Source organism: Oncorhynchus kisutch, linkage group LG4 (genome assembly GCF_002021735.2).
Source record: "Oncorhynchus kisutch isolate 150728-3 linkage group LG4, Okis_V2, whole genome shotgun sequence".
In the NCBI taxonomy this organism is placed as follows: domain Eukaryota; kingdom Metazoa; phylum Chordata; class Actinopteri; order Salmoniformes; family Salmonidae; genus Oncorhynchus; species Oncorhynchus kisutch.
Window position 1 is genome coordinate 20,415,067 of NC_034177.2, and position 27,950 is coordinate 20,443,016.

A 27,950-nucleotide genomic window follows, 5' to 3' on the forward strand; every position below is an offset into this window, starting at 1 on the left:
GCTGCCGGAGATGTGCGCGATGTTGGAAGGAGCGCTCCTGAATCATCATCCTCGAGCATCAAGTGGACACCTCTAGCCACGGAACTGCGTATTCTATTCACTTCAACGAGGACGAAGAGCTCTTGAATCATTTTCAGGAAACAAACTAGTAATACAGTCTGCTCTCGTATTTCTCAGTAAATACCGGGTCAAACGCAGAGCCTACAGTAAAGAAAAAGGGAAAAACGTGACACTGGAGAAACATCAAAGAATAGGTGAGCTGAGCGCATACCTTTGTTGTTTTCCTCTGTCAAAACAACATTTAACACAGTTACTCTCCGAGTTGCCTAAAATACATGTTATATTCTGAGGATACTGTAAGTTGTTGCATAGTCACATGCTATTACTATGTAAGTAACTTAGATAGATACTTAGGAATGCCTAACTCTGGGACAGGGCTATTATTAACCGAGTATTTTTGAATGACGTCAGCAATTCAGTCATTATTTGGCAGTCTTATTTATTATTAGCAACAACACACGCAGGCCTCACAGCTGTATTTATAGTGCTGTTGCCCAGTTGTATAATTACGTAAGACTGTCATGTGCCTGCGTATGCTGTGCTTGACACAGTATTTCACTTGATACATTTAATGGGCAATCACCAGTAGGTCTGTTTTTATTGATGGTTTCATTTTGGTGGAAAGAGATAGATAGTTATAACCCCCTGATAGGATCAAATATATGATTTTTCAAAATGTTAGCAAGAAGCTAATAGTAGTGTTCGAGCAGTTGAAAAGTGAGATGTCATCCAATGAAGTAAAAGTAATGGAAAAAGTAGGCCTAGGCTAATGCTTGCATGATAAATAGTAATACATGTTCATTCTATAGCTGTATCCCACTGAGTCATACCTCAGTCAGATCATATTTGTGTTAGAATTGAAGATGAAAGGAAAGGGATAGCAAGAGTAATGCCCCAAGTGTACCCAACAAGACATGACACTTTCAGCTAATTTATCTACACATCATAATAATGACTGACAAATATAACATTTATAGTGTGCATAAATAATGGATATTTGGGGTGAGGGGTGTATTGTGTGTGTTGTTATTTCATTCCCATTGCATGTACAACATTTTGTTAAGTAATGCATATGTTATGGTGCATTTTTAAATGCTAGAGAACATTTATACATTGTTTTTTGTAAGCACTACATCTATTGTAGATGATGCCAGTGGCTTAGTGGGTGTAAATTATACTGTCACAATAGGGAGGCAAGCTTTTCTATCCTGATGGAAAGATTCTCTGTGCTGCAAATATGTTAAGTGGAATCTGGTCCAGTGGCTGTTTAAATGCATTTTCTTTATCCTTACACTTTAATCTCATTCAGTTTTGCAAAAATCTTAACTTGCATCCAAGCATTGCCAACAGAGAGTGTGCAAACAACAATAGAAAGACACACATTATGTGGTTAGGATCCATAAAGAAAAACATGTATTCAAAGTAGAATATTTAAGAATCAACAGTTTTCTGTAAAATACTGAAATATTTCCTATGCTCAATTGCAACAAATATGTGTTTATTGCATACTGAACAGTTCAAATTATTTGCATGACTTGACGACCTCTGTGTTTGTTATTCTTGTGGTCAAGTTGCTTTTCCATGGACAGCAATATGTTTGTTCTGAAAGAGAGCATCTTTGACCTCTTCGTTTCATAATAAAACCACAAAACTTGGTCACTCAGTATTGAACGTGTTGCCCCTTGTGCAGTCATCATGAGTACCTCACTGTCTCTCTCTGAAGTTTTCTAAGCTGAGACATGACAGTATAGTCTTGACATGACACTACTGTGGTCATCAAAAATCCCAAAGCCAGTCCAGAAAAATGAGTTGTCCTACCCATAGTGTGTTTCTATTCTGTCTCAATCCAAAATATCCAGGAAATGTAATTATCTCCTGTTAAAATTAGCCAAAGATTTTCACACCTCAGTTTTGCAAAGGTCCAGCCAGGGAGTGATTGAATATGACGAAGCGTATGAACTTTCTGACCCTGCTATATCACTAGATTTTAAATACACATGGGGTGAAATGTTGATTTTTCAACCATAAATCAGTCTCACAAATTTATACTGTATAAAAAAATATATATTTCTGTCTTTATCCCAGATTTCATGCAAACCTTAATGTGTGATACATTCAGCAATAAATTAAGTGTTATCTTCATGCCTCACAAGTATTTTTTTAAATTTCCAATTTTTATAATTGAGGTTTGTTGATGATAATTGTGTAGAGTCAATAAATGTTTGCGTCGGCATGGTTGCCTTGGCTTAGGGGATTTATGTATTGGGTTATGCAAATAGGATTCCTGCCTTCTATTTTGAGACCTGGTTTCTCATCTTGACATTGAGCTGAAATGACTGGCAGAAGCATCAACAACTAATACCGAAAAAATGTGTTGGGCTTTGGCCTGGTCAGGTGCCATATGCTCTGCTTGTATGCTTTCCAGCTAATATTGTATGGTAGTTGGATCATACTGTAACCTAAACCTATGCTTCTCTATTCAAAGTTATACGCCTAAAAGGGTAAATATATAGTTATTGCAAAGAGTAAACATTAGCACAAAACATATTTATTTTTAATGGAATGTGCATGACACAGTTATTATCGTCGTGTAAAGATACAGTAAGTATCAGTGTTCATGAGTAAGTTCCCATTTAACATTCACTGGAATTAACATTCAGTGTGTTAGTGAGAAGTAACGCCTCTGTATCAAGTCCCCCACTCATGAAGTAGTGCTACAGCTTTGACTGGTAATGACACAACAGTTTGTTGTTGGTGTTCACCCCGTGTTGTCTCAGTGAGACACTCAGCAATTAGTCTTTACCTGTCTCCAGGGACTGCAGGGTGTCTTTGGGAGAGAGAGCCTGACTGTGTTAGAGGCCTGCTCTGTTAGTGTGTAATGGTCTCGTTTCCACTGTCTGGCCTCCGGGAAGATGTCAGAGGAAGCTGCTCACGGTCCCTAGGAGCTGTAGACCCTGTATGTGTGCAATTATTGCACTATTCCCTCAGAACAGCCTCAATTCATCGGGGCATGGACTCTACAAGGTGTCGAAACTGTTCCACGGGGATGCTGGCCCATGTTGACTCCAATGCTTCCTATAGTTGTGTGAAGTTGGCTGGATGTCCTTTGGGTGGTGGACCATTCTTGATACACACAGGAAACTGTTGAGCATGAAAAATCCAGCTGCGTTGCAGTTCTTGACACAAACCGGTGCGTCTGGCACCCACTACCATACGCCATTCAAGGACACTTACGTCTTTTGTCTTGCCCATTCACCCTCTGAATGACACATATACACAATCCATGTCTCAATTGTCTCAAGGCTTACACATCCTTTATTAACCTGTCTCCTCCCCTTCATCTACACTGATTGAAGTTCATTTAACAAGTGACATCAATAAAGGATCATAGCTGGTCCTGGTCGTAGATACCAGGATCTCTGGAGTGTAAAAAAGTGTATGTATAGGGTCATCGGAAATTATGACCATAAAATGTGGTCATTAGCTCCCAAGGCAGCCAAATGTATATTCTCATCAACACTCCAATGATTTTACAGACAGTGAAACTCTTGCTGACAGCTACATTGCTGTCTTACTTGGCTGTTTTTAGCCTTTTTGAGACCTTGAGCAGCAGTTGTCATAGACTGCATTATCCAGAATTAGGTGACATTAGGCATGTGCGGATTTGCTGGCAGTAGTGGTTTGAGAAACATTCAAAACCACTCTGAGAAGGCCAAGTCCTCACCGTTAGGGGAGGTAAATGCTATATTTGCCTGGCTGTGTGAGAGGGGGGGTTGTCGGTGGTGAGAAGTTATTTCTGAGAGAAAGGAACTTTTTGTAAACCCCTATGTGATAAAGATCTCTAGCTTCTCTTTAGCTCAGATCGCCCACTTCCCTCTATTCTCTTAATTTACATCTGAGGTGAGATACTATTTTCTGCAGAAGAAAATGTAGGTCTGCTACATTCCAAAAAAACGCTGGTTTGTTTGGTTGACCCAACTGCTGGTTTGTTTGGTTGACCCAACTGCTGGGTTGCAGGCGTTGGTTCACTTAGTTGGGTTCTTTTCTATAAAAACGGCTTGGTTATTAGTGCTGGGTTATTGAGATATTACCCAGCGGGTCAGATCAGTAGGCTCGAGGCGTAGTTTAGTAGGGGCGTGGCATTCAGACAGTTCTTTTTAACCACCCATGAGGGGAAATGTCATTCCTGTTCATCTGTTCTGTTGCATAGTTGTCAAATCAAATCAAATGTATTTATATAACCATTCGTACATCAGCTGATATCTCAAAGTGCTGTACAGAAACCCAGCCTAAAACCCCAAACAGCAAGCAATGCAGGTGTAGAAGCACGATGGCTAGGAAAAACTCCCTAGAAAGGCCAAAACCTAGGAAGAAACCTAGAGAGGAACCAGGCTATGTGGGGTGGCCAGTCCTCTTCTGGCTGTGCCGGGTGGAGATTATAACAGAACATGGCCAAGATGTTCAAATGTTCATAAATGACCAGCATGGTCAAATAATAATAATCACAGGCAGAACAGTTGAAACTGGAGCAGCAGCACGGCCAGTTGGACTGGGGACAGCAAGGAATCATCTTGCCAGGTAGTCCTGAGGCATGGTCCTAGGGCTCAGGTCCTCCGAGAGAGAGAAAGAAAGAGAGGAAGAGAGAATTAGAGAGAGCACACTTAAATTCACACAGGACACCGGATAGGACAGGAGAAGTACTCCAGATTTAACAAATTGACCCTAGCCCCCCGACACATATGCTACTGCAGCATAAATACTGGAGGCTAAGACAGGAGGGGTCAGGAGACACTGTGGCCCCATCCGATGATACCCCCGGACAGGGCCAAACAGGAAGGATATAACCCCACCCACTTTGCCAAAGCACAGCCCCCACAACACTAGAGGGATATCTTCAACCACCAACTTACCATCCTCAGACAAGGCCGAGTATAGCCCACAAAGATCTCCCAAGGGGGGGGGGGGGGGGGGGGGCCAACCCAGACAGGAAGATCACGTCAGTGACTCAACCCACTCAAGTGACGCACCCCTCCTAGGGACGGCATGAAAGAGCACCAGTAAGCCAGTGACTCAGCCCCTGTAATTGGGTTAGAGGCAGAGAATCCCAGTGGAAAGAGGGGAACCGGCCAGGCAGAGACAGCAAGGGCGGTCGTTGCTCCAGAGCCTTTCCGTTCACCTTCACACTCCTAGGCCAGACTACACTCAATCATATGACCCACTGAAGAGATGGGTCTTCAGTAAAGACTTAAAGGTTGAGACCGAGTTTGCGTCTCTCACATGGGTAGGCAGACCATTCCATAAAAATGGAGCTCTATAGGAGAAAGCCCTGCCTCCAGCTGTTTGCTTAGAAATTCTAGGGACAATTAGGAGGCCTGCGTCTTGTGACCGTAGCGTACGTGTAGGTATGTACGGCAGGACCAAATCTGAGAGATAGGTAGGAGCAAGCCCATGTAATGCTTTGTAGGTTAGCAGTAAAACCTTGAAATCAGCCCTTGCCTTGACAGGAAGCCAGTGTAGGGAGGCTAGCACTGGAGTAATATGGTCCATTTTTTTTGTTCTAGTCAGGATTCTAGCAGCCGTATTTAGCACTAACTGAAGTTTATTTAGTGCTTTATCCGGGTAGCCGGAAAGTAGAATATTGCAGTAGTCTAACCTAGAAGTAACAAAAGCATGGATTAATTTTTCAGCATCATTTTTGGACAGAAAGTTTCTGATTTTTGCAATGTTACGTAGATGAAAAAAAGCTGTCCTTGAAACAGTCTTGATATGTTCGTCAAAAGAGAGATCAGGGTCCAGAGTAACGCCGAGGTCCTTCACAGTTTTATTTGAGACGACTGTACAACCATTAAGATTAATTGTCAGATTCAACAGAAGATCTCTTTGTTTCTTGGGTCCTAGAACAAGCATCTCTGTTTTGTCCAAGTTTAAAAGTAGAAGTTTGCAGCCATCCACATCCTTATGTCTGAAACACAGGCTTCTAGCGAGGGCAATTTTCATATTTCATGTTTCATTGAAATGTACAGCTGTGTGTCATCCGCATAGCAGTGAAAGTTAACATTAAGTTTTCGAATGACACCCCCAATAGGTAAAATATATAGTGAAAACAATAGTGGTCCTAAAACGGAACCTTGAGGAACACCGAAATTTACAGTTGATTTGTCAGAGGAGAAACCATTCACAGAGACAAACTGATATCTTTCCGACAGATAAGATCTAAACCAGGCCAGAATATGTCCGTGTAGACCAATTTGGGTTTCCAATCTCTCCAAAAGAATGTTGTGATCGATGGTATCAAAAGCAGCACTAAGGTCTAGGAGCACAAGGACAGATGCAGAGCCTCGGCCTGATAACATTAAAAGGTCATTTACCACCTTCACAAGTGCAGTCTCAGTGCTATGATGGGGTCTAAAACCAGACTGAAGCATTTCATATACATTGTTTGTCTTCAGGAAGGCAGTGAGTTGCTGCGAAACAGCCTTTTCTAAAAATTTTGAGAGGAATGGAAGATTCGATATAGGCCGATAGTTTTTTTTATAGGCCGATAGTTGGCTTTTTCAAGAGAGGCTTTATTACTGCCACTTTTAGTGAGTTTGGTACACATTCGGTGGATAGAGAGCCGTTTATTATGTTCAACATAGGAGGGCAAAGCACAGGAAGCAGCTCTTTCAGTAGTTTAGTTGGAATAGGGTCCAGTATGCAGCTTGAAGGTTTAGAGGCCATGATTATTTTCATCATTATGTCAAGAGATATAGTACTAAAACACTTGAGTGTCTCTCTTGCTCCTAGGTCCTGGCAGATTTGTGCAGACTCAGGACAACTGAGCTTTGAAGGAATACGCAGATTTAAAGAGGAGTCTGTAATTTGCTTTCTACTAATCATGATCTTTTCCTCAAAGAAGTTCATGAATTTATTACTGCTGAAGTGAAAGCCATCCTCTCTTGGGAAATGTTGTCACATGTGAAGGTTGGATATGACATTTTTTGTAGTTTCAATGATGCTTACAGAAGTGTATGAGCTTCCTGAAAGTCTATGTAAATCCCATTGTTGGGATGCAATAAGGTGGTATATCTTATTATAATACGTAATAAATAATCAAAATATTAAAGAAGAATGTGTAAAAAAAAAAAAAATAGGAAAAATTGACTTTGCATTATGCAAACTTAACCTACATTTATTCTTATTAGTTGCCAATAAGAGCTTGCTGAAAGCCACGCCCCTACAAGCCACACCTCATGAAAATACACTAAAGATTGCATTAAAAAAGAAACAGCTGCTAGGTCAACCCAGCATGAGAGTAAAACATATCCAAATGATGCTTAAATTAACCCATTTTTGGGTAATCCCAACATCCCAACATGTTGGGTTATTCACGCAACCCAACTAGCTATGTCAAAATAAGCTGTGTTCTGTCCACTATTTAACCAGTGCTGGATTACCAAATAACTAAAATTGGGTTGTTTTTAGCCCATCAGTTTTTATAGAGTGTATTCATGTACAGTGTTATGGCCTGGCTCATAGTTCGTAACAACAAAAATAAACCACGCCTGACTTAAATGTTAAAAGTAATACATGTATTAAACTAAATAATGCTAAATACAAAAATATAACATAAACCATGTAGGATCAGTAGTGTGTGGTGAAAACAAACTAAAAACCCAAAAGGTGGTGGAAGCCAACCTGCCAGTCAGGGAAGAGAGAGTGTTGGCTGATGTGCTCACCCTTAATAGCCTGTAGGCCAAACCTTCCCAGGTGCCCACATCAACTGACAATCCTCCCAGCTCTGCCCACTGGGCTCCTGCAAAATGCATCCCAACAGACAGGGTGGGAGGGATGTCACTACAGTTGGTTGAATAGTGTAATGGCGCCACAGTTATTTTCATTCAGTACAATGCAAGGTGATGCAATCATAAATGGTGCAGTCATTTGGTGAGTTCTTGTTGGATGTCTTGTTTTTATGCAATCCAATATCAGAGCAGTTACTACTAATTTGGCCTAGTATCTGTTACTAGTACGCTGTACTATAGATTTATGAGACTTGTCTTCTTTCTAATTCTGTCCACCAATAAAGCGGTATTATTCGTAAAGAGTTTTCATTCATAGAACATTTTGTGAGTGCCAACGATATATGAATGAAAACATTGATTCTGTTGTGTTTTACAGTTTGATAAGTGAGAGTGTCTTGTCTGTAGAGGCTGACTCCAGTGGATACTTTATAAGGTAATGATAGGTGCACAGAGGTGGATTCCTCAGAAATGCCCATAGTGCCTGTGTGCCAAGCATGGGCGAGGGGGCAGCGGGCACTCTGGGGGACTCTGGGGGTCGTGGGAACACCGGCACCATATCCGTTCACTCACAATTTGGATGTGACCTCTAAATATAGAGGAGGTCATACATGCCCAATTTGAGAGGAAAACGAGGGGAATACTCCTCTGGGCTTTGCATCAGTAGAGACAGTACAGTTCAGTCAGCTGCTTAGACAGCCTGCAGCTACGGCCAATCCAGCTGAGGATAGGGATGCAGAGAGCTGCAATAGGCCTCACTTTCTGATCTCAACAATCAACTTATCTCAATCAATAAAACACAAACATTTTGTGTGATATACGACCGGTATTGTTATCACTTACTTTGCAGTAAGGTGCCGAATGTGATTTCTTGATCTGGTGTGCTAACAATACAAGCATATACTGTACCTTAAAGGGCAACTCCGCAACATTTCAACCTCAAACTCATTATCTTCAGCACCATACCAGTGTCTATAATACAGTGCATTAGGAAAGTAGTCAGACCTCTTCCATTTTTCCACATTTTGTTACATTACAGCCTTATTTTAAAATGGATGAAATATATCATTTTCCTCATCAATCTGCACACATTACCCCATAATGACAAAGCGAAAACAGGTTTTTATACAGTTTTTGCAAATGTATTAAAACTCAATAACCACAAATACCTTATTTACATAAGTATTCTGACCCTTTCCTATGAGACTCGAAATTGAGCTCAGGTGCATCCTCTTTCCCTTGAGCATCCTTGAGATGTTCATACAACTTGGTTGGAGTCAACCTGTGGTAAATTCAATTGATTGGACATGATTTGATAAGGCACACAACTGTCTATATAAGGTTCCACAGTTGAAAGTGCATGTCAGAGCAAAAACCAAACCATGCGGTCGAAGGAAAAAAATCGAATCAAACTTTATTTGTCACATGGGCCGAATACAACAAGTGTAGCCCTTACTGTGAAATGCTTACTTACAAGCCCTTAACCAACAGTGCAGATGTAGGTAGGGCTGAAGTGACTATGCATAGATAATAAACAGCGAGTAGCAGCAGTGTACAAAACAAATGGAGGGGAGCGGGTGATGTCAATGTAAATAGTCCGGTGGCCATTTGATTAATTGTTCAGCAGTCTTATGGCTTGGGGGTAGAAGCTGTTAAGGAGCCTTTTGGTCCTAGACTTGGCGCTCTGGTACCGCTGGATGTGAAAACGGCGTGTTTCTATGATCTGTGGTTAAAACGGGAAAAAAGGTCTTAAAAAATGTTTCTCTGTGACATCTGCCTGAACATGGGAGAAGAGGGGGTGGTTTGCAACTTTTCCTGGTCTAAAACACACTTTATTTTATTTTGCTGTATTCCACCAGGGCCTGTGTTTGACCTTACAGGGAGCTGGCTGGTGTACACTGGTCTCGGGGTAACCCAGACTAGGGGAGTGCCAGCCCTGCATGGGCCTGCTCTAACTTTAGCCCCTATCGCCTCATCAGGGTATAAATAAATAGGCTGCCATGACGAGGGGGAAGGGTTAAAGAAAACAGATGACATTTTCCCATACTGTATGGTGGTTGGTGCTCTTATTTTGATATGGTTGAGTGACAGCACTGTGTATGGGCCTACCCTGCACAGAGACTGTTCTCTTGCTTTGTTTGCTCTTTTACATATTATGTCTATCTCTAATAAGCTACCCAGGAAAGGGCTGAAAATAATATATTTAGCATTAGAAATAAGGTTCTGTCACGTTGTTCGGAATAATGATGGTCGGACCAAGGCACAGCGCACGTAGAGTTCCACATACTTTTAATGAAACAAGTGAAACTTAAGAAAATACAAAACAAATAAAGAATAAACGAACCATGAAGACAATGCAGTGATAACAGGCAACTAACATAAACAATATCCCATAACCCACAGGTGGAAAAAATGCTACTTAAGTATGATCCCCAATTAGAGACAACGATAACCAGCTGCCTCTAATTGGGAATCATACAAATCATCAACATAGAAAATTAAACCTAGAACCCCACATAGAAAATATAAACTAGAACAAAAACCCCTAGTCACGACCTGACCTACTCTACCATAGAAAATACAGGTTTTCTATGGTCAGGACATGACAGGTTCATGAAATCAATAACTTGCTGACATCAGATAATATGAATATATTAGCCATTTCTGAGACTCAGTTAGATAATTCATTTGATGATACAGCAGTAGCAATATAAGGATATAACATCTATAGAAGAGACATAAATGCTCATGGGGGAGGTGTTGCTGTATATATTCAAATCCATATCCCTGTAATGCTTAGAGAGGATCTTATGTCAAGTGTTATTGAAGTGTTGTGGTTGCAGGACTCTCGGCATATCTAAAGCCTTTTCTTTTGGGGTGTTGCTATAGGCCACTAAGTGCTGACAGTCAGTATCTAAATAATATGTGTGAAATGCTTGATAGTGTATGTGATGTAAACAGAGAGGTCTACTTTCTTAGGGACCTGAATATTGACTGGTTTTCATCAAGATGTCCGCTCAAGATGAAGCTTCTCACTGTAACCAGTGCCTGTAATCTCGTTCAGGTTATTAATCAACCTACCAAGGTGTTTACAAACACTACAGGAACGAGATTATCCACATGTATCGATCACATTCTTACTAATTCTGTAAAACTTTGTTCTAAAGCTGTATCCATACCCATTGGATGCAGTGATCACAATATAGTGGCTATATCCAGGAAAGCCAAAGTTCCAAAAGCTGGGCCTAAAATAGAGTATAAGAGATCATACAAAAGATTTTGCTGTGACTTATGTGGATGATGTTAAAAATATTTGTTGGTCTGATAAGGAGCATCCAGATCCTGCACTTGATGAATTTATGAAATTGCTTCTTCCAATTGTTGATAAACATGGACCTGTTAAGAAACTGACTGTTAGAACTGTTAAGGCTCCATGGATTGATGAGGAATTGAAAAACTGTATGGTTAAAAAAGATTGGGCAAAAGGAGTGGCTAATAAGACTGGCTGCACACCTGCCTGACTGGTTGGCTTACTGCAAATTGAGAAATTATGTGACTAATCTCAACAAAAAGAAGAAACTGTATTATGAAGCCAAGATCAATGATGTAAAAAATTATGGAAAAAAACATTAACTTTAAATAAAATTATGGGCAGAAAGACAAGTTCAACTCAATCTTTTATCAAATCAGATGGCTTACTCATCACAAAACCATTTAATTGTTATTTTATTGGCAAAGTGGGCAAACTTAGTCAGGAAATGCAAACAACGAACAGTGAGCCATGGTATTCATACATAAAGAAACAAATAATGAAAGAAAAGCAATACAAGTTTGAATTTAAATAAAGTTAGTGTGGGAGAGGTGGAAAAATGATTGTTATCAATCAATAATGACAAACCTCCTGGCATTGACAACTTAGATGGAAATCTAGTGAGGATAGTAGCTGACTCTATAGCCACTCCTCTCTGTCATATATTTAATCTGATCCTAGAGGAATGTCTTTGTCCTCAAGCCTGGAGGGAGGCAAAAGTAATTCCACTGCCCAAGACTGGTAAAGCGGCCTTTGCTGGTTCTTGCTGCCAGCTCTTAGCAAACTGTTGGAAAAAATGGTGTTTGACCAAATACAATGCTATTTCTCTGTAAACAAATTAACAACAGACTTTCAGCATGCTTATAGAAAAGGGCACTCAACATGTACTGCACTGACGCAAATTACTGATGATTGGTTGAAAGAAATTGATAATAAGAAGATTGTGGGAGCTGTAATGTTAGATTTAAGTGTAGTCTTTGATATTATTGACCATAACCTGTTGTTGAAAACCTTGTGTTATGGCTTTTCAACCTATGCCATATCTTGGATGTAGAGCTATCTATCTAATAGAACTCAAAGCGTTTTCTTTAATGAAAGCTTCTCTAATGTCAAATGTAAAGTGTGTTGTACCACAGGGCAGCTCTCTAGGCCCTCTACTATTTTAAATTTTAACAATGACCTGCCACTGGCATGTGTGTCCATGTACGCTGATGATTCAACCATATACACATCAGCAACCACAGCTAATGAAGTCACTGAAACCCTTAACTTCTTACGGCTGAAATCCCGTAAACTGGATTGATTTGACAACAGCCAGTGAAAGTGCAAGGCGCCAAATTCAAACAACAGAAATCTCATATTTAAAATTCCTCAAACATACAAGTATTATACACCATTTTAAAGATAAACGTGTTGTTAATCCCACCACAGTGTCCGATTTCAAAAAGGCGAAAGCACACCATCTGATTATGCTAGGTCAGCGCCTAGTCACAGAAAAACATTCTAGTCACAGAAAATCATTTTCCAGCCAAAGAGAGGAGTCACAAAAAGCAGAAATAGAGAAAAAATGTATCATTAACCTTTGATGATCTTCATCAGATGGCACTCATAGGACTTCATGTTACACAATACATGTATGTATTGTTCGATAAAGTTCATATTTATATCCAAAAATTATATCCAAAAATCTCAGTTTACATTGGCGCGTTATGTTCAGTAATGTTTTGCCTCTAAAACATCTGATAATTTTGCAGAGAGCCACATCAATTTACAGGAATACTTGGTAAAAGATACAAGTGTTATGCATAGAATTAAAGATATACTTCTCTTTAATGCAACCGCTGTGTCAGATTTCAAAAAAGCTTATTGGCAAAAGCACACCATGCGATAATCTGAGTACAGCACTCAGCCACCATACAGATACCCGTCATGTTGTGGAGTCAACAAGAGTCAGAAATAGCAGTATAAATATTCACTTACCTTTGATTATCTTCATCGGAATGCACTTCCATGAATCTCAGTTCCACAATAAATGTTTGTTTGTTTGTTCGATAAAGTCCATAATTTATGTCCAAATACCTCCTTTTCGTCCGCACATTTAGTTCAGTACTCCAAATGCACAACGCGAGCACAAAGTCCAGACGAAAAATTTAAAAAGTTCTATTACAGTTCGTAGAAACATGTCAAACGATGTATAGAATCAATCTTTAGGATGTTTTTATCATAAATCTTCAATAATGTTTCAACCGGACAATTCCTTTGTCTTTAGAAATGAAAAGGAACAGAGCTAGCTCTCACGGCCACACGAGACTTAGCTCATGGCATTCTGCCAGAACCCTGGTTCAAACAGCTCTTATTCGCTCCCCCTTCATAGTAGAAGCCTGAAACAAGGTTCTAAAGACTACTGACATCTAGTGGAAGCCTTAGGAAGTGCAATCGGATCAAATGTACACTGTATCTTGGATAGGCAAAGACTTGAAAACCTACAAACCTCAGATTTCTCCGATTTTTGCCTGACAAATGAGTTCTGTTATACTCACAGACATCATTCAAACAGTTTTAGAAATGTAAGAGTGTTTTCTATCCAAATCTACTAATACTATGCATATCTTAGCTTCTGGGCCTGAGTAGCATGCCGTTTACTCTGGGCACCTTATTCATCCAAGCTACTCAATACTGCCCCCCAGCCATAAGAAGTTAACAAAGAGTTGCAGTCTGTTTTCAAATGGGTGGCCAGTAATAAACTGCTCCTGAACATTTCTGAAACTAAGAGCATTTGTATTTGGTACAAATCATTCCCTACGTTCTAGACCTCAGTTGAATCTGGTAATGAATGATGTGGCTGTTGAACAAGTTGAGGAAACTAAATTAGTTGGCGTTACCTTAGAATATAAACGGTCATTGTCAAAACATATAGATTAAATGGGTGAAAAGATTGGGAGAGGTCTGTCCATAGTAAAGAGATGCTCTGCTTATTTGACACCACACTCTAAAAAGAAAGTCCTGCAGGCTCTTGTTTTGTCTTATCTTGATTATTGTCCAGTCTTGGGGTTGAGTGCTGCAAGAAAAGACCTAGATAAGCTGCAGCTGGCCCAGAACAGAGTGGCACATCTTGCTCTTCATTGTAATCAGAGGGCTGATATAAATACTATGCATGCCAGTCTCCCTTGGCTAAGAGTTGAGGAGAGACTGACTGCATCACTTCTTCTTTTTGTAAGAAACATTAATGTGTTGAAAATCCCAAATTGTTTGCATAGTCAACTTACAGCTCTGACACACATACTTACCCCACAAGAGCGGGTATTTACACAGTCCCCAAATCCAGAACAAATTCAAGAAAGCGTAGAGTATTACATAGAGCCATTATTGCATGGAACTCCGTTCCATCTCATATTGCTCAAATAAACAGCAAACCTGGTTTAAAGAATTATGGCACAACGCCTCTCCCCTATTTGACCTAGATAGTTTGTGTGTATGCATTGATATGTAGGCTACGTGTGCCTTTTTTATGTGTATGTAGTTCTGTCCTTGAGCTGTTCTTGTCTATTAATGTTCTTTATTATGTCATGTTTTGTGTGGACCCCAGGAAGAGTAGCTGCCGCTTTTGAACAGCTAATGGGGATCCTAATAAAATACCAAAGTGCAGTGGTCTCAACCATATGGTTTGCTTTTTGAAAGTTTGTCAGGTTTGATTGTGTAATTGTTTGTTGATGTTGCCATGAGATCTACAAGAGATTATTTATCGCAATGGGATATCCTGGTGAAATGTTCTCTCTATTATGTGATGAAAAGGTGATGAGTTAAAATGATTGAGTTTTGATGAAAATGTGATATTTTTTCACAGTGTAAAGCCACCTGTCAGACTGCGATCACAATGGGAAGGAAAAAAATACAAATCTCTCGTATCCTGGACCAGCGGAATAGACAAGTACAACTCTTTGATTATTTCTATCACTTTCCATCATTATTGTATTTGCCATGGTTTAGTTAAACAGTCCCACATAATAAATAATACATTGAACCAATATGTTTCTGTCCCCAGGTTACTTTCACCAAGCGTAAGTTTGGCCTGATGAAGAAGGCTTATGAGCTGAGTGTGTTGTGTGACTGTGAGATTGCCCTCATCATCTTCAACAGCACCAACCGTCTGTTCCAGTACGCCAGCACTGACATGGACAAGGTCCTACTCAAGTACACAGAGTACAGCGAGCCTCACGAGAGTAGGACCAACACAGACATAATGGAGGTATAAATACATTACTAGGTCCACACATTACTCAACATGTTCTCCTATACAGTATGTATGTATAGTCATTTGTTATGTCCAAGGTTTCAATTACATTAATTCCCAATGAAGTTGAGATAGCTTTGATGTTTAAATGCTTAAGCTTATGAAATGCTTACTTGGGCAACCCTATAACGCATTGAAAAAACAATGTTGGTACAGCCCACTTCTGTATCATTAGGTCATCCCAAAGAGGCAATAGTATAAACAGGCTGTGGTATCCTTGAGGTAATGTCTGTGTGCTGCTCTTTTCTCTGTCATGTTGCTGTAGACTCTGCGGAGGAAAGGCCTGGGTCTGGACGGGACAGAGCTGCTGGACACTGAGGAGCCCATGCAGGTTGCAGCAGAGAAGTTCGGTCCACTAAGCGAGGGCATGGACCTCTCCCTAGCCCGCCAGCGCTACTATGTAACTACTCACACTTGTCTTATGAGATACATGCTGTCTGAGCCAAAGGCTGTAAATGGACTAAAGCTGTTTCATTGATTTATTGTATTCAGTGAAGAATGGCAGTTTGAGAAAATGATTCTATTGAACGGTCAAACCATTAATTTGACTCAGTGAGCACATTTTGTACTTAAAGAGATACTTTAGCAGTACAATGCAGCTGCAATAGACCTAACTTTCTGATCTCAACTGAAACAGACACTCTCCCATATTTCTCCTCAGGCCCCCTCCCTGCTCTCACCCGAGGCCCAGTTCCTGGTGACTGCTGGCTGTGAGAATGGATACCCCAACTCGTCCAACCCCAGCCTGAGCTCCCACAGACCCCCTGCCTTCAAGCCACTGGGCCCCAGACCAGGCTCAGTCAGCCCTGCAGGGCCCCACAGCCACGCTGCCTTCATGTCTCCACACTCAGGTAAGACCTGGCCCCCTAGTTCTTCTTTGCAAACATTCCTAGAGGGTTAGAGGTACCATTCTTGTCATTGATTGCCTACAGAATGTGAGGCCACCTCAGTGCTGTGCAGCTGGCTGTTCAAACAGGAAGTGTGTGTGTGTGTGTGTGTGTGTGTGTGTGTGTGTGTGTGTGTGTGTGTGTGTGTGTGTGTGTGTGTGTGTGTGTGTGTGTGTGTGTGCGCGTGTGTGTGTGTGTGTGTGTGTGTGTGTGTGTGTGTGTGTGTGTGTGTGTGTGTGCGCGCGTGTGCGTGTGCGTGTGCGTGTGTGTGTGTGTGTGTGTGTGTGTGTGTGTGTGCATGCTTACGTGCTGTGTGAAACAGTCCCCCCCACGAGTGAAACAGCGTCTGGAGGCTGATCTTTGGTTTCTGAGCAATGAGTGTGTTGCACCTGCTGGTCATCTCAGTTGAGCTCAACTCCACTTTTCATACTCTATAGTTAGTAGTAGGGATGCCACTCAATGGTTTGCCATCGCAGCTGAACTATGTAGTCAATTAACGCTGCATTTTGAAATGCTTTACACTGTACATTATGATGTTTGTAATTTTCCCTTTTTATCAATACATATCAGACCAAAACATATGTAAAAAAGAATGCTTATGCTTACTGACTTAACGTAGTTATTATCAAGGTGTGAATACATTTTTCCTCATGAGGTTAACATTAACAATGTACGTTTTGGTAATCTGAAGTGCCACATGTCTACAAGAGATAAAGTTTCATCCTAAAAAAGAACTTCTGTTTTACAGGTGGAGTGAGTGAGAGAGATTGAGAGAGAGTGAATGAGTGTACTGTCTGTGAGTGAAACATTATTCTACCCACATCTTGTTTCTCACTTCCTATTTCTTTTCTCTCTGTAAAGGTATTGGCTACTCCATGTTCTCCCATGGCAACCTGAGCCGGGCCTTGGAGATGAAGACTCCTCCCCCTTTGAACCTGGGCAATGACAACCGGCGGGCAGAGAGCCACCCTGGTATGGGTGGCATTCGCGCCAACCTCAACAGTGCTGTAAGGATCTCTTAAATCCTACTTGTCAGTCATAATAAGAGGTTAGCAGGAGGTTTTGCAGTACTGCAGGCTATAGAATATAGTTTCACTATCACTCATGGTCCTTATCAAGGACCAATCAGAGAGCAGGGTTATGACAATGTCATTACAAACGGACCAATCAGAGAGCAGGGTTATGAGGATGTTATTATGAAGGGACCAATAACAAATACATTTTTATTTGTATTATTAGGACCCCCATTAGCCGACGCCAATGGCGACAGCTAGTCTTACTGGGGGTTATGACAATATCATTACAACGGGACTAATTAAAGAGCAGGGTTATGACGATGTTATTACGAAGGGACCAATCAGAGAGCAGGGTTTAAGACGATGCCATTACCTAGGGACCAATTAGAGAGCAGGGTTATGATGATGTCATTATGATGGACCAATCAGAGAGCAGGGTTATGGTGATTTCATTATGATGGAACAATCAGAGAGTAGGGTTATGACGATGTCATTATGATTGACCAATCAGAGAGAAGGGTAATGACAGTATCATTATGTTGATGTCATTATGAAGGACCAATCACAGAGCAGGGTTATGACGGTGTCATTATGAAAGGACCAATCAGAGATCAGGGTTATGTTACGGTGACCATATTACCACCACACCGGCAGTCACGAGGCATGACAGCAGTCAAATTCCATGTAACCTCTTAGTCACGGTAACTAGGCTTCTCCAAGCTCTGATGCTGCTGATGGTCAATAGTAGTCTACCAAACTTGATAACTGCCTGGTACTCAGCACTCTATTGCCCCTCTAGTCACTCTGACATCAATGCAAATGTATTCGAAAAATCAAATCAAACACTTCATGAGAGCCCATGAGCTCATGTTGCGCAACATTTCTGTAGGCTATGCAATTGCGTAAGAAAACAGAGTTTTGATGGCCTCTATTAAGGAGGATCCCATCAGTTTATTTCTCAACTTTCTCAACTCCTAATATTAAGCACATTGCTTTGCTTTACAGCAAGAGAATAGCTTATCTGGCTGGCATGAAAATGAACCATGGAATAAGCCTCCTACATTTGCTATTTCCAGTGTATTTGGAAAGTATTCAGATCCCTTCTCCTTTTCCACGTTTTGTTACGTTACAGCCTTATTCTAAAATGGATAGAATAATTTTTTTCCATTTGCAAACAATACCCCATAATGACAAAGTGAAAACCGTTTTTTAGACATTTTTGCAAATGAATAAAAAATAAAAAACAGAAATACCTTATTAACATAAGTATTCAGACCCTTTGCTCTGAGACTTGAAATTGAGCTCAGGGGCATGTTTCTACAACTTGATTGGAGTCCACCAGTGGTAAATTCAATTGATTGGACATGGTTCTGAATACTCATGTTATTGCGATATTTCATTGTTAATTTTTTTATAATTTAGCAAAAATGTCTAAATACCTGTTTTTGGTTTGTCATTATGGGGTATTGTGTTTAGATTTTAGAATAAGGCTGAAACTTAACAAAATGTGGAAAAAGTCAAGAGGTCTGAATACCGAATGCACTGTAAGGTCATAGATGACATGTCATTTTTCCCCTGCCCCTGTTCTGAGACAGGTGCATGATAATGGTCCATTCTAAATCAAAACTAATTTCACACAAATATTATTTTGTATATGTAAAGACAAGATTAAATCAAGAATAGTCTGATGGGTGACAATGTTAGCCTATCACTTGTTGATGATATATTATCCTTTGTGAATAATGCCCAGCTTGTGTGCAGTAAGGCAATAAATCATAGTCCCACACCACATGTAGCCTAGCCCATGGGCCTATATATTTTGATATGGTTTGTATCACAACTAAAGTGGCCATATAACTTCTTAAAATTAAGCACATTCATCCGCTCACAACTGGTGTTGCTGCGCTTATAATGTGAAGAAATAGCCTAAAATTTTATCAGCATTGTAAGATACATGTTCTAATCTGTTGCATCAGCCTCTTTTAAAAGGTTTTTGATGTGAGTGGTTGTATTAATTTGGGATCTATCGCATCCCACTGTCACGCCTGCCTCCACTTCCCCTCTCTGGTGCCAGGCTGCCCTTCATTACGTACACCTGTCACCATCATTACGCACATCAGCACTCATTGGACTCACCTGAACTCCTTTACTTTGTTGATTGCCCCACTACATCTTTCTGCTCCTCAGTTTGTTACCCGTGTCAGCATTATTGTCATTTTGTTTGCCCCTGTCCAGATGCTGTCCGTATTCTGTTCCTGTCCATGTTTCATTAAATCAAATCAAATCCAATCAAATTTGATTTGTCACATACACATGGTCAGCAGATGTTAATGCGAGTGTAGCGAAATGCTTGTGCTTCTAGTTCCAACAATGCAGTAATAACCAACGAGTAATCTAGCTAACAATTCCAAAACGACTACCTTATTCACACAAGTGTAAAGGGATAAAGAATATGTACATAAAGATATATGAATGAGTGATGGTACAGAGCGGCATAGGCAAGATGCAGTAGATGGTATCGAGTACAGTATATACATATGAGATGAGTATGTAAACAAAGTGGCATAGTTAGTGGCTAGTGATACATGTATTACATAAAGATGCAGTAGATGATATAGAGTACAGTATATACGTATACATATGAGATAAATAATGTAGGGTATGTAAACATTATATTAAGTAGCATTGTTTAAAGTGGCTAGTGATACATTTTACATTTCCCATCAATTCCCATTATTAAAGTGGCTGGAGTTGAGTCAGTGTGTTTGCAGCAGCCACTCAATGTTAGTGGTGGCTGTTTAACAGTCTGATGGCCTTGAGATAGAAGCTGTTTTTCAGTCTCCCGGTCCCAGCTTTGATGCACCGGTACTGACCTCGCCTTCTGGATGATAGCGGGGTGAACAGTCAGTGGCTCGGGTGTGTTCACTCCCTGTACTTGATTCTTGTCTCCAGCGTCTGTCTTTACAGAATGCTGACACCACTATTTGAAGCATCAGGGAGTTCTTGTTTTTAGTTTTTGGTGGTGACCGATGAAACAGGGGGTGCCTCAGCTGGCTCGTCTGGCTTCCACGCCTTAGCTAGCTCGAGAGGTTTCCTTTCCTCGGTTGGAACGGCAGGCACACATCCCACGTCATGCCTCAGCCGGCTCGTCGGGCTCCTATCCCACATCATGCCTCAGCCGGCCCATCAGGCTCCCACGCCCCAGCGGAATCGTCAGGCTTTCATGCCTCAGCCGTATCGTTGGGCTCCCACGCCTCAGCCGGCTCATCGGGCTTCTATGCCTCAGCCGGCTAGTCCAGCGCCATGCCTCGGCCAGCCCATCAGGCTCGCCCAGGTGGGATGCAGGGTGGCACCCCTAAAAGGAGGGTACTGTCACACCTGCTCCCGCTTTGCGCCAGGCAGCCCTTCATTACGCAGACCTGTCACCATCATTACGCACATCAAGACTCATTGGACTCACCTGAACTCCCTTACTTTGTTGATTACCCCTCTATATCTGTCTGCTCCTCAGTTTTTTCCCTGTGTAGCATTATTTTTGTTTCCCTGTCCAGACGCTGTCCATAATCTGTTCCTGTCCGTGTTTCATTAAATGTTCACTCCCTGCACTTGCTTCTTGTCTCCAACGTCTGTCCTTACACCCACAACTGCCCCAGAAAATGTTTGTAATATTTATTTCTCGCACAGAAGGACAAGTTGACCAATAGAATACGTCAACCGTTGTACTATGGTGGATAGTAGATTGACATAGGCTAATGCTTTTGCTGTTCGTTAGGCCTACTCATCTTGTTGGCTGACGAAAAATAAATGTGTAGAGTTCTTCTAACATCTTAAATATGCGCCTTGGAATTCGATAAGAAGAACGCTCACAGTTGCGTCCCCGATGTGTCTGTCTTCACTTGTAGCCTACTTTTGAGCTGTGGAGCCTGTGAGAAGAACCCGATAATGTGATGGGCATTGGCTTATAAGAATTGTGATATCTGAGAGAGCCATGTGAGTGAGAGGTGCATCGGAACATGTAGCCAGGAGAAGTGAATTATAATTATTATATTCAGCCCAAGGGCACAACGGCCACTGGCCGCATAAGGCATTCATTCTTTTAGGGGGCATTACAGCCACACCAGGGAGTTTCTGTCAAGAAATTTGAGGCATTATCAAGTGCTTGACAACTTGTGAATGAGAGACTGATGAAGTGTGTGCAGCCTGTGCAAGAAACGATGCAGAGCTCATGCCTTTCATGCAACTTTTATCATCATTAGAGTCGCTTCATGTAGCCTTGGAACGTATTCAAAATCTAAACATATAGCTCAATGTTTGTATGACAACTAAAGTTGCATAAATAGCTCTAAATTAAGCATATAGAGGGACCTATTTCTTTGTTAACTACTCAATACAGAATAGCCGCATGTGTGCACTCCCTCAGAAATCGTTTGGAGAAAACATCCTTTCTACTTTATTCAGCTATGTTCAATTGTATTGTATTCTTCATACTATAAAATAATGCCACTTAATTCTAAGCAATTCTTGTCTGATAAATGAACTAGTGTAGCCCACAGCCATATTGCATAGCCAGATCAGGTCCTAACATAAGGACAACTCAGAGTATGCTATTCTGTTCTTTTGAAATATACAACATTTTCTTCATACCATTTTTCTTTAGACCTGTCTAAAATAAATAATGGATTCATTGTGATGGTGTAGGCTATATTAAATGGATTTATTTGACTTATTAAAATGTAGATGTTCCAAAGATCTGCACCAGTGGCTTGTAGGCTATGTGGAAGCCAGGAGATGCTAAATGTGTTTATGTTCATTAAAGGTCAATTACCATGAGACCGGCAGTTATTTGCTTGACAATCACCGGCTGACAAAATTCAATGACTGCCACAGCCCCAGTTATGATGACTTCCTAATGATAATGGCATAATGAAGGGACCGATCAGAGAGCAGAGTGATGACGATGTCATTATGATGATGTCATTATGAAGAGACCAATCAGAGATTAGGGTAATGACGATGTCATTACGAAAGGCCAATCAGAGGACCAACCACACTCACGCTTGTACACTATAATTCTCACTCTTACACTTACCCACATGGCCTGTATTTAAGCAATAAGGCCTGAGGGTGTGTGGTGTGTGGTATATGGCCAATATACTACAGCCAAGGGTTGTTCTTAGGTAAGATGCAACGCAGAGTGCTAGGTCACAGCCCTAAACAAAGGTATATTGGCCATATCACAAACCTCTGAGGTGCCTTATTGCTATTATAAACTGATTACCAACATAATAAGAGAAGTAGAAATAAATGGTTTGTCATACCCATTATATATGGTCTGATATACCACGGCTTTTAGCCAATCAGCATTCAGGCCTCGAACCATCCAGTTTATAATGTTTTGAACTGAGTAACTGCTTCTCTCTTCATGTAATGTTAAGAGAGGCATACTGTACCAGGGTATGCACCCAGGGAACCACATGCTGACCATGGGGAAGGCAGGTCTGCTGGGCCAGAGTCTTGGGGGCTACGGCCTCTCTGCTGGACCATCTGGTAAGACTGCAGCTCTGCTCTTCTGACATCTGTATGTGCTTCTTAGTTAGTGATATAAAATAATCATTCTCCTCTGTCCCAGACTACAGCCACCCAGGTTTCTCCCATGCTGTGAGTCTACAGCGTGGTACAGTGAACCCGTGGCAGACGGCACAACAGCAGGAGCAACATGTACCCCACCTCAGCCCAGCGTAAGACCACTGATATGAAACCTTACTCAATTACTAAGTGTTAAACATTGAACAAGGATGGGACCATGATACTGTTGTGATGAGTTTTCTAGTGCCCTTTATAGGAAAAATAGCATGTGGGGATTTATTTCATGCTCTATGTCCCTCAAACTCAACTTTTGACCTCAAAGCCAGTTCCACTGCGTTTTTTCAGTGTTCCCCTCTAATCAGGGACTAATTTAAACCTGGGTGCAATTCATTATCAGGTAGAACAGAAAACCAGCAGGCCTCGGACTTTGTAGGGTATGAGTTGAATACCCCCGCTCTATGTGATGCATATTCTCTTCCATTTTCTCTGTCTGCTTGCTGTGTACCAGGATGTCCAGCGGAGGGTGCTCTTTTCCCTCTCAGGCCTCCACCCCCACCACTCCTCCTCACCCCTCCCTCAACCTCAGCATCAAATCAGAGCGAGCCTCCCCGGAGCGCATCTGCTCTGCGACCTCTCCGCCTCTGCAACATCTGAGGCAGCACTCTCCAATGAGCACCCCCGATTCTGCTCGCCACACCCCCCAGGAACCTTACCCAGCCAATGAGAGAGAGGAATTCCCCAAAGGAGGTTTTCCCTACCCGGCTCAGCAAGGGGCAGAGGAGAAAGGGGGGCTGCCCCTGAGGCAATTAGAAATTAGCGATGGGTGGCAGAGATAGTTGGCAGCGACTACCACACACCATCCACCCTCCTTCAAGCCAAAGCAAGCCTGCCACATGGTTGCCCACTCACAGAGAGAGGAGGATGGGGAGACGAGGTTCATTAATTCACATCATCCCAGAGGAAAGAAAGACCCCCCTTAGAGCTGGGCTGGACTCTCCCTTGTGGGTGATGAACATGTGTCACTGCCTCTCTGATCCTGATATATTGCTGGGTGTGTTGTTGGGTTTTGTTGGTTTGTCTGTGTGTTGGGGTCAGAGGGTATGTCAAACCACATATCAGTGTGGTTCTCTCATCCTGTTTGAGCTACAGAGCAGAGGGTAAGGGAGATTCAGTCATTTAGCCATGTTCTTAGAGCACTGTGTTTCAGAGTAGTACTTTACATTCAGGTCCCCAGTTACAGTGCCTTCGGAAACTATTCAGACCCCTTGACTTTTTACACATTTTGTTAGATTAGTCTTATTCTAAAATTGAATGAATTGTTTTTTTTATCATCAATCTACACACAATACCCCATAATGACAAAGCAAAAACAGGTTTTTAGCCATTTTTAACATAAGAATTCAGACCCTTTACTCAGTACTTTGTTGAATCCCCTTTGGCAGTGATTACAGCCTCAAGTCTTTTGGGGTATGACGCAACAAGCTTGACACACCTGTATTTTGGGGAGATTCTCCCATTCTTCTCTACAGATCCTCTCAATATCTGTCAGGTTGGATGGGAAGCGTTGCTGCACAGCTATTTTCAGGTCTCTCCAAAGATGTTAGATCGGGTTCAAGTCCGGGCTCTTGGCTCGGCCACTCAAGGACATTCAGAGACTTGTCCAAAAACACTCCTGCATTGTGTTGGCTGTCTGCTTAGGATCGTTATCCTGTTGGAAAGTGAATCTTCACCCCAGTCTGAGGTCCTGAGTGCTCTGGAGCAGGTTGTCATCAAGGATATCGCTGTACTTTGCTCCGTTCATCTTTGCCTCGATCCTGACTCGTCTCTCAGTCAATGCCGCTGAGAAACATCCCCATTGCATGATTCTGCCACCACCATGCTTCACCGTAGGAATGGTGCTAGGTTTCCTCCAGACGTGACGCTTGGCATTCAGGCCAAAGTGTTCAATCTTGTTTTCATCAGACCAGAGAATCTTGTTTCTCATGGTCTGAGAGTCTTTAGGTGCCTTTTGGCAAACTCCAAGCAGACTGTCATGTGCATTTTACTGGGGAGTGGCTTCCATCTGGCCACTCTACCATAAAGGCCTGATGGTGGAGTGCTGCAGAGATGGTTGTCCTCCTTGAAGGTTCTCTCATCTCCAGAGGAACTCTCTAGCTCTATCAGTGATTATCGGGTTCTTGGTCACCTCCCTGACCAAGGCCCTTCTCCCCCAATTGCTCAGTTTGGCCAGGCGGCCAGCTCAAGGAAGAGTCTTGGTGGTTCCAAACTTCTTCCACTGAAGAATGATGGAGGCCACTGTGTTCTTGGGGACCTTTAACGCTGCAGACATTTTTTGGTACCCTTCCCCAGATCTGTGCCTCGACACAATCCTGTCTCGGAGATCTACCGACAATTCCTTTGACCTCATGGCTTGGTTTGTAAATAAGGTATATATGTTTTGTCATGATGAGGTATTGTGTGTAGATTGCTGAGTATTTTTTCTATTTAATACATTTTAGAATAAGGCTGTAATGTAACAAAATGTGGAAAAAGTCAAGGGGTCTGAATACTTTTCGGAGGCACTGTATATAACTTTAATGCCTTTAGCCCAAAATCAATGAAGTGGTCAGCTCACAGGAGACCGATTAGGGAGCACCAAGGTTCTACTCATCTATCATAGTGGCACGCCCTCTGTGATAGTGAGTGGGAAGTTAGTCTGGATAGGAATTGATTAAAGAAAAACAAAAATGCAATCTGCACTTATGGATTTTTGTATTTAAAATCTGTGCATCAATAAGTCTCTCAGGGATTTGGATCATTGGTTCCATTATACAGGGTTAGTGTTGCTTTTTAAGGCTAGAAAATTACTGAGCAAAGCTGTTTGTTTTTGCACTATATACTACATAGTTAAAGTCTTTATTTTTGGACACTGGCCTTAGTAATGCAAAATGACAAATTTAAGACTAAAGGGAATGTAACATGTGCTTTATTTCTTATAAATGGATATTGTGTTCAATTTAATTATTTGTGAAGCAATATCCAAAACAAGCCAACATTTAGCATATAATGGTGTATAAGAATCATTACTAGCAATCATCAAAAATCTTCAATCTATTCCTGCTTGTGATGCTCAAGGTCCATATTCACTATAACCATTTTATAAAGTTGAGCTTTACTACTTTCAGCACTGTTGTATTTTGTTTAAATAAATTCCAGTTATTTATTCATTCCTGAAAAGGAAACACATTTTCAGTGGGTCAATGGGGATAGGGTATGTTGACAATCAGACACCTATCAAATAAACTGCATAAATTAACTTTTGTCTGGAAAAAAAACATTAAGACACATTTTATTGTTCGTGTGAGTTTTTTATATATATATTTTTTAATGATTTTTGTGTTTTATGCAGATCATTTGTGGCGTGTTATTGTTTCATTTATCAATTTAATGTTTAAAAAGTCACATGAAAATAGTTCATGTAAAATTATCTTGTATCCGTTTAGTTTCTTGTGGGTTTGTGTGTAGATTGAAGTGAACTCCTTAGTGTGAAATACGTTGACCTCTTGTGGACTATCACTCTGAAGGCAAGACAATGCAGAACGAATCAGCCATTAGTGCTACTACTGGCAATTAATTATCTGATTTTCCATGGCAAAAGTGACAAGTTAATGCAGTGTAATGTGATGGTATTCAGATAAAACTGCATAATTAGTGTATTGAAGACATACACAGAGGGTATATGGGCAGGTTCTGATTGACAACATGGACATATTGTCAGGAGAAATGTTTATGTGTCTGACAAACTATTTCAACTGTGGATAAATGTAGAAAGGTAAAAACAGTAACTTCAGTTACAAACAGTATTCTCACAGACACATTCAAGTTACAAGACATATTTTTGAATATAAGCACTTGTCAGTAAAAACCACACAGGTTATTCCAGCACATCAATACCACTGGGCAAAAACTGGTTGAATCAATGTTGTTTCCATGTCATTTCAACAACAACGAAACAATGTGATGACGTTGAATTAACGTGGAAAACTGATTGGATTTGCAGAAAGTCATCAACGGAAGGGAATTTCATCTTTAACCTTTTTAACCTAAATACAATGACATTTTTTATTGATTTCATGTTGAATTTACGTTAGTTGACAACACAACCAAATGTATATCAAAACTATACGTTGGAATGACATGTGCCCAGTGGGTAGTGTCAGCACTGGCATTATTTATCAAAACACATGGCTTTATACTTATTTTAATGATGTGGCTGCCTTTCAATTAGCAATATTTGATTTGGAAGTTATTTTGACCCGAAGGCTGTACATCTAATTGACTCATTTAAAAAACGTTGATTCAGAAGTCACAGCATTTCTCCTTTGATGTATATTTATCTGAAGACCGATAAAATGCTATCTACTACGTGTATCTTTCATGTGTCCATTTATCTAGATTGTTCCACTGAATACATCTAGTCACTCACTATCATGTCAAACCACTAGGTTCCAACTGAGGGGGGAACAAGAATGAAGGAACACTAAAACCAGACAAGCTTTATATAGTGTGCATACAATAGAAAATGCCTTACAATAACAGCTGGACTTCACATACAGTGAATATGTTCTTCCCTCTAGAGCATTTCCCTACAATTTAGAATAACCAGAATGAAATTGGCTAGAATTATCCCTCTCCCACCCGTCAGCATGGCCTCTGCTCCCCAAATGAAAAGAGTCACAGGGGTGGTGTCTGGGCAGCTCCCCTGAGGATAGGGCCAGTCTGCAGGGCATGACTGAAGCCTCCGTTGTCTGGTCACTGCCTGGTCCCTATAGCAACAGCCATGGTGACTGCAGGCTGCAGACTGGGGGCCTCCAAACACATGCACATAATTAATGTGATTATATAGATATGTCAACCCTGTCACCTTCCAGTTCATTAAGCCAGACACTCTCCCAGACCTATTCAGAGGCTAGTAAAGGCCTGAATCTGCCTGGCCTTAAGACCAGAGCAAGCCCCGCCACATACATTTTATATAGGCCT

The 27,950-nt window shown here is 41.2% G+C and overlaps 1 protein-coding gene across 2 annotated transcripts; it reads left to right on the forward strand.

Annotated features, from left to right (window-relative positions):
- Nucleotides 1-27,339, forward strand: mef2b (myocyte enhancer factor 2b). Of its 2 annotated transcripts, none has more exons than XM_020480483.2 (9): nucleotides 1-254; nucleotides 14,996-15,079; nucleotides 15,194-15,397; nucleotides 15,708-15,842; nucleotides 16,104-16,293; nucleotides 17,191-17,336; nucleotides 22,781-22,892; nucleotides 22,975-23,083; nucleotides 23,440-27,339. In XM_020480483.2, the coding sequence occupies exons 2-9, from the start codon at nucleotides 15,026-15,028 to the stop codon at nucleotides 23,765-23,767; spliced, it is 1,278 nt and encodes a 425-aa protein (XP_020336072.1). In that variant the 5' UTR covers nucleotides 1-254; nucleotides 14,996-15,025; the 3' UTR covers nucleotides 23,768-27,339. The 2 variants fall into 2 exon arrangements, with proteins under 2 accessions (XP_020336072.1, XP_020336073.1); XM_020480484.2 differs by having other exon boundaries at nucleotides 10-254; nucleotides 22,799-22,892.
- Nucleotides 27,340-27,950: the final 611 nt, after the last annotated feature.

Coding starts and splice junctions, on each gene's coding strand:
- mef2b (XM_020480483.2), top strand. CDS start 15,026: ATGGGAAGGAAAAAAATACAAATCTCTCGTATCCTGGACCAGCGGAAT. Junction 15,080..15,193: donor TGGACCAGCGGAATAGACAA/GTACAACTCTTT, acceptor TTCTGTCCCCAG/GTTACTTTCACCAAGCGTAA. Junction 16,294..17,190: donor CTTCATGTCTCCACACTCAG/GTAAGACCTGGC, acceptor CTCTCTGTAAAG/GTATTGGCTACTCCATGTTC.